The 7,342-nt window shown below is 52.9% G+C and overlaps 1 protein-coding gene across 1 annotated transcript; it reads left to right on the top strand.

Annotated features, from left to right (window-relative positions):
* Positions 1-3,784: 3,784 nt before the first annotated feature.
* Positions 3,785-7,109, top strand: LOC141935000 (uncharacterized). Its single transcript, XM_074850874.1, has 5 exons — positions 3,785-3,846; positions 3,947-4,005; positions 4,980-5,296; positions 5,958-6,499; positions 7,100-7,109. Exons 1-5 carry the CDS (start codon positions 3,785-3,787, stop codon positions 7,107-7,109), a joined length of 990 nt encoding a protein of 329 aa, XP_074706975.1.
* The last annotated feature ends 233 nt before the right edge of the window (positions 7,110-7,342 follow it).

Genomic DNA, 7,342 nt, shown 5'->3' with positions numbered 1-7,342 from the left:
ATCTGCTTGGACAGATGTGACAATGTCGCCTATCTAGATCGCTGCTTGCACAGGTTCTGTTTCAGCTGTGTGCAGGAGTGGTCAGACAGCAAAGCAGAATGCCCCCTCTGCAAGCGACCCTTTCTTTCCATTTTCCATACGATTCGTGCTGACGATGCCTTTGAAGAGTATATACCCAGCCCGTCAGAAAACAGCTCTGCCTTAGCGGGGGAACGCCGCGCTGGCAGTTCACCTTCCCCAAGGACGCTGTCACCAGATAACGGGGTACTGTTTGACGGGCTGTCTGACCAACCCGTGCGGGAGAGGGTCGGAGAGATCCAGCTTATGCTAAGGACTCTGGCCTGGATGAGGCAGGCGAGCGCAGAGGGCACCTCTCTGCCGCGGATTCCGGAGGAGGACATGATCAGCTTCCGCAGAGCTCTGTACCGCAGCGCTGGGCGGATTCGTAGCATTCAGGGCGGTGGCCGCTATCGAGACGTTTCAGCAGAGTTTTTCCACCGCAACCCTGCTTGCCTTCACAGGTTGGCTCCTTGGTTGAAGCGAGAACTTACAGTCCAGCTCGGTGCCCGAGGATCGTTGGCAAACGTTGTGCAGCGTGTTATCGTGAGTAACGTGACCAGGTATGATCTGGACAGTCAGGCCTTTGCTGACGAGCTAAAGCCGTTGTTGCTGAATCGCACTGAACGCTTCTTACATGAATTCATCGCGTTTGCCCGGTGTCCTTTTAACTTAGAAGCATACGATCTACACGCCAATTATGACTGTCCTGCACCATCATACGCTGAAGGAAACCACTCAGACTTACCAATTCTTACATCCCCAGATATGGCGTATGGGCTCCACACAGAGACTTGGATAGATTGGATCGGTGGCCAACGTCAACGGGATGGGCTTCAACAAGGGCAAGTGCCAGGTCCTGCACTTGGGCCACAACAACCCCCTGCATGGCTACAGGCTCGGGGAGGTGTGGCTGGAGCTGTCTGGAAGAGAAGGATCTGGGGGTTCTAATTGACAAGTGTGTCAGGGTCACCATTAGCCGGCGTCCTTATTTCTCCATGCGGGAACAGAAACGACGCAACACCAGTGTGATGATCAGGTCGTCCATCTTTTTTTTTTTTCCTTTTCTGGTTACATTTATATTCTACTAAGGTCCGTACACGCACTCATCTATCTTCTAATATGCTACAGGTCATCTACACGCGCTGTTCACGCGCCTCTACAAGCATTTGCGTTGGTTAATTTCAATTAGCACATAAAGCCCAAAACTTGCCAAAACTCCCTTATCTCATACCCTGTTTTGCTCAGACTTGTGTGCTTTTGCTGACCACAGGTGTTTCTCACTTATCTGCTATCTTGTGTGTTTTTGCCAGCCTTATTTTGCTGGCCTTGTCTTCGTCCTTGCATTCTTCTGTCTGCACTAACTTTCTCCCAGCGCGGCCCAGACTCCTACACAAGTGTAGGGAATGGCACTCGGAAGATCTCGCAATGTACGGAAAGAGTAGTTACAACCTCCCCTCCTTTCCTTTGTTACTAAATAAGGTAATGGGTAGGCCTGTAATGCCGAGGGCACACCCACGGAGGAGGTGCTTGGCGAGCATATATATGCAAGTTGCGCAGTTCAGTAAACGGACATTTTGTATCCACCACGTTGGTGTCTGTACTGATGTCCCCGAGAAGGTCTTAACCCCCTGCGGTATCTGGCCCTGCGACCTGAGCGCCACCAACAGGTGGATAGGCAGGCTTAAAGATGCAGAGCCGGCTACAATAGACAAGCAGCTGACCATGAGCCAGCAGTGTGCCCAGGGGGCCAAGAAAGCCAACGGCATCCTGGCTTGTGTTAGAAATAGTGTGACCAGCAGAAGCAGGGAGGTGATAGTCCCCCTGTGCTCTGCACTGGTGAGGCCACACCTGGAGCGTTGTGTCCAGTTTTGGGCACCTCAATACGAGAGAGATCTCGAGGTGCTGGAGCGAGGGCAGAGGAGGGCAATGAGGCTGGGGAAGGGCCTGGAGAATAAATCCTGTGAGGAGAGATTGAAGGAGCTGGGGCTGTTCAGTGTGAGGAGTAGAAGAATGTGTCAAAGTTATATGAAGTAAGCAAGCAAATTTATCAGGGCCTGCTTGCTGTGCTCACTGGGTGCTTTGGGTGCTGAGCATCCCTGTCCCCTCTGTCCCCGGGGTCCCAGAGCTGCCCCCACCGCGTCCCTGGGAGCAGGGCGGAGCAGGGACCGGGGCTGCAGGGGAGCTCGGGGGGGGGGGGGGGGGGCGGTGACACCCCCTGCCCCACACCTCGGGGCTGGGGACATCCCTTGTGCGAGAGGGGATGCCTGGGGCAGGGGGGTGCCTGGGGCAGGGGGTTGCACTCGTCCTCCTGCAGGATCTGTGTCCCTGCACAGAAGCTGCTTTTTTGGGGAGGATCTAGGGAGGGGGTTACTGATGGAGCTCAGTGTGTGGGGGCTCTTGTGCTGGGCGAGAGGCACCTGGAGGCTTCCATGTCGGGGGCTGGGAGCTGGAGCCCCTTCTCCCCGCCAGCGGAGCCGGGCAGGGAGCAAGCTTTGCTCCCGGAGAGAGAAAGTGCCGGCCTGTCTCCCTTTCTTCCCCGGGGCTGCGCTGTGAGTGCACGCGGGCTGTGGGTGAAACGTGGAGGGGACGGGGGCTGCCTGCCTCGTGCCGCTGGCCTTGCCCGCCTTGGTTTGCACAGGGCCTTTGGGCTGTTTTGGCCTGGAATCTCTTTTGCACGGTGTGTACCTGAGGGCTTAGCTTCTTCTTGCTCTGTCTATACAATGCTGTGGAGGCTGAGGATGAAAAGTGCAGCAGGTGGCCTAGCTGGGAGGGACTGCAAAGCCAACTCCCCCTCCCTGTCCTTTCCCTGCATTTGAACTCCGTAGGTGATTTTCTGAGCAGCAGTTCCTGCGTACATCCAGGGAAAGCAGTGGTGGGCTTGGCAGGGCTAGGTCTACAGCTGCACTCGATGATCTTAAGGGTCTTTTCCAACCTAAATGGTTCTATGAAATGTGGTCCAGATGCCAGAAAAAGAGTAAATAAGGAGTTGCAAAGTTGCCGAGCCAGGATGAGAGAGGTCAGATGCTGGGAAAGGGAAAATAGTACTGTAAATACTTAAGGCAGGAGCCACAGCTGTAAATGAGAGTATGTGGAGCTGGGGACTCTCCAGCAGACCCTTGGAAGGGACCCTTGGTTCCTCTCAGTGTCAGCTGACAGCTGAAGTTCATTAAATAACAGGAAGGTGTAACACTGGGCTCCTATTCATTCTCTCAGCTATGGTAGAGCAGAGAGCTATGACAGAGCACCACTTTACTGCAATCGCAAAAGAGATTTCAGTGTTGTTTCACTTCCAGCTCATTCTCGGGAGCAGCACGCACAGCCTGCTGAAAGCTCAGAGCATCCTCTGGGGACACGCACACCACGACAGAAGCAGCGCTACTGAAATCACACGGCAGGGGTTATTCCAGACAAGAGGGGACGGGCAGTTCTGCACGGGGCGGGGGAGGTGCCCGAGGGAAAAACTTCAGCTCCGGGACACTTGGAGGCCCAGCACTGCAGCCTTCCCCATCCCTCCCTGGGTACCAGCTCCCAGGGCCAACAGGACGCAGCACTGGTCTAGCAGGACACGCCAAAAGCAAAGACAGCTGCGCTCACTCCTTGGCTCCAAACAGCTCTCTCCAGGAGAAGGGAACAGGGCTGTCTAGCAATTCCTTCTGTTTTCCCCTTCCTGTTGCCAGGAGACGGGCGCCAGGCTGTCATGTCACTGGGATGCAGCACTGTCGTCATGGCGACGTTGGCACCTGGCACCAGGGCCCTTCATTCTGCTGACCGGCACGACCCAGACCGGTCAGAGAAAGGGCCATGGATGGACGCGTGAGCCAAGATATGAAAAAACAAATTAAAATGGAGCCGCCTTCGCCGGAGACATCCCAGGCTTCCGACCCAGAGGGGTCAGCTTGGTGGCCGGCTTCACCCTCTCCCAGCCATCCAGGAGGGGATACGGGAGTATCTTGGGACGCTGCCACCGGGCGTCTCCTGCAAGAAAATGCCCTCCAAGCTTTTGCGGATGACTCCCGGGCCCCCATGACATGCCATCTCCTCCTAGATGACATCTGTGCAAACATGTTTTGCTGATCAGGGATATCAATTAAACTCAGACACCAGAGTGAAAAGAGCAGGCGTATTTACGAGAAATAACTAAATAATATAACAGAATAATATAGAAAACATACAGTAAGAAAAGACAAAGTAGCGCGCTTAAACAAATAGGAAAACACAGGGTAATGCATCAAATCATTACTACAAGAGAGAGAGAATAGTGATTAAGAAAAATACATCACCACTTGCATACTTTACCATCATCCAGATCCGCAGTCGCTGGGCAGCCCCGGTTACAGCGAGGATTTGGAGAGCCTGTCCCTGCAAGTGGGAAATCCTACGCGGTGCGTCCACCCGTAGGTGAGGCTTCCAAAGTCGCTGTGAGCGGGCCCAGCCTTTTATACCTGAAATCAGTAAGCCAGAAGAGCTGGCACCTTTTGTTTTAAGTGAAAATATCTGAAGTCAGTCTCACGTTAGATTTTCCCAGAGCCTGGCCAGGGCTCAGGGAAAAAACTAAGGGAGTTTTCCCAGCTTATCTAGGTGATTTATGAGCAAGGTCACACACCAGGTCACAGGGTCAGACAATTGTCTTTGTGGCCCTGTTATTGTGGTCTTGTTACCTTGTTTACACACACAAAGAAGGATACATGTTTTATGATGTTTAAGTTACATTTTCTATACATATCTCACTAATGACTACATACGGAGTTAGCAATTTCGGTTCAAGACCTGTTGTTCAGGTTTCAATATTCCCACCTTTTACATCCAGACAGATGGTTTGTTATAATTCTAGTACAATACCTATTGATACAATGCTTGTCAGTTATAAAACATACAGGATTCATCTATAGGTCAACTCTGGCTTGGGCTTATTGTCCAAGCCTTAGCACTTCAAAACACGAGCCCGGCTTCAGTCCAGCTGTTCTTCCAGAAGCTCTGGGAGGTTGTCAACAGCCAGCACTTCCAGTCCATCTGGTGGGCCGACGATGGCAACTGCGTCGTCATTGCCAAAAAACTCTTCCGAACGGAAGTGCTGGGCAGGAGGGGACACCGCAAGATCTTTGAAACCGAGTCCATGGGAAGCTTCATTCTCCAACTCTACCTCCATGGATTCTGCACAATGGAGAGGGATTCCATCATCTCCATCTCCATCGAGGAGCTGCAGGCAGTAGCAGCAGCAGGGCCTGCTCTGGGCAAGGTACGTCAGGTCCTCCGCACATGAGCGAACCCTCGGGACAGCTGGGGAGGGGGAGAGGTTCACCTTCAGATAAAATAAACCTTCTCAAGGTAGGGAGCAAGGATGGGGCTGGGAGAAAATCGCCTGATTTTGGCTCACGGGTCATTTTCAGCAATTCTCAGTGCAGGATTTCGGAGGAACAGAAATGCTGACAAAATGGATTTGGGTTATTTCTGCTTGCTTTGAACCCAGAAAACGCAGAGACCATCCCATCGATTGTGCTTGCTCCGTACCCGGCTGCACCAAACATTTCAATCTTCTCGCGGCATCAGCTGAATGCTGACAAGATACACGCCAGCCTCACATTATTCCCAACGTGTCCATTCCACGCTGAGGAGCCTGAAAACTAGTGGTGGATGGCTTTCTCCATCGCTTTTTAGGCCTTTGAAAACCCTACGCTTCTCTGCTCCCAAGAGCCCAAAACACAAGGCTGGTTATTGCTTAACAAAACCCGATACTAACATTTGATTCAGCCAAAACTTGGCTGTTAAAATGCCCCGGAGAGCCCTTTTTCATACGCACCCATGTTTGTCTTTTCTGATGCAGATGCTTAGTTATGGGACCTCTGTCTTTCTCCTTCCTGCAGTGATGGCAACTAACTCCTCTCCTTTGCATTCTGTAGCTGCTCTTCTACTACAACCCCCTCTTCAACAGAGATGACCCCAGCCTCCTCACGATGTTCACGCAGTGTGCCGGTGGCAGAAAGAGAGCCCCAGCTGCACGCCCACTGGGCCCTGACATGGAGGAAGACCACCCGAGAAGAAGAAGACGCCCTGAGGCTCAGCCGCCGGTGGGAGCTGCGCAGGAGGACAACGACACTCAGCCATCGGCAACCACCAGTCAACGTGGTGCAGAAAAACCTGGTGCTGCTCATCTACCTCATGGGGATGGCGAAGGCTCTGATGGACAACCCCACCCTCTCTCTGGAGAAATACGTGACTCTGGGGGATACCACCCCCCAGACTGTCCCCTCCCCTGGGACCCCCTGGGGGATGTCACCAGCCTGTCCTGGTCACCCAGGGTTGCTGTAAACCCCCCTGTGTCCCCCTCCATGTCCCACCATGTCCGCAGTCTCCACCAGCTCATCCCCATCATCACGACACGTGTCAGGAGCCACCAGCTCTTCCAGTGTCCCAATGTGGGGCCATCCCCGTGCCCCCCCATGTAAGCACAGTGTCCCCATGTGTTGTGACAGCATCATGTTTGTCTTTGGGCTTCCTGGGGAGGGACTGCAGCCAGGCAAGACCTGTTGGGGAGCTCAGTCTTCTTTGGGGATGCTCTGTGGGACAGGAGGACAATTGCTTTGAGCTGCCAATATTTCTGGAAGGATTTCCCACATTTGCCTGCCATCTGGAATACTGTTCAGTGGCACTTGTTTTAAAAATAAAAATAGGGTGTGCATGAATAGCTGTGTGCTAGATACAGTGAATAATCTCCTCCTGCATGGAGTGAATGGCTTTATAATTAAAAATCTCCATTCAGTGTTACAAAAAGGGGTTCCCTTAAAGATCCAAGTGCTTGCTGATGGATTCCTGGCTGACAAAATCCCCTCCCAGCTTGCTTAAATATTAAACCCTCTTTCAAGTGGCATTCAGATTATCTAGTGTGATTTCGTCCACTTAATCATAGTAGTCTAAAGTGAGTATTGTTCTTAAAAACTAGGGTCAGAAGTTTGTAGAAGCATCTTCTGCGTCTGGTTTAAATGAGTTAAAGCTGTTGTTGTGTCAGGTGGAGGGTTTCTAATGTCGTTTTTTCCTCTCTCAGCGGGAGATGACCGTGCACATCTCACCTCCAGGAGCCAGGACGCTGTGTCCGGGTTCTAGCCCGTGCTGTCCCCAGAGCTCACATCCTCGAGGTGAGCAGGGAGGGCGTCACCCCACGAGGGGTTGGTGTGTTGCAGCAGTCGGTGCTGTGAGGGCTGGCAGGTGACCAGCGCTGTGAGGGCTGGGGATGGCAGGGGGTGGCAGTGGCTGTTGGGGTCCCTCATTTGCACAGCCCTGCCCCTGC

Source organism: Strix aluco, chromosome 26, assembly GCF_031877795.1.
Source record: "Strix aluco isolate bStrAlu1 chromosome 26, bStrAlu1.hap1, whole genome shotgun sequence".
NCBI lineage: Eukaryota > Metazoa > Chordata > Aves > Strigiformes > Strigidae > Strix > Strix aluco.
The sequence above is the reverse complement of the archived record's forward strand: the minus strand, read 5'-3'. Positions and strand labels throughout refer to the sequence as shown.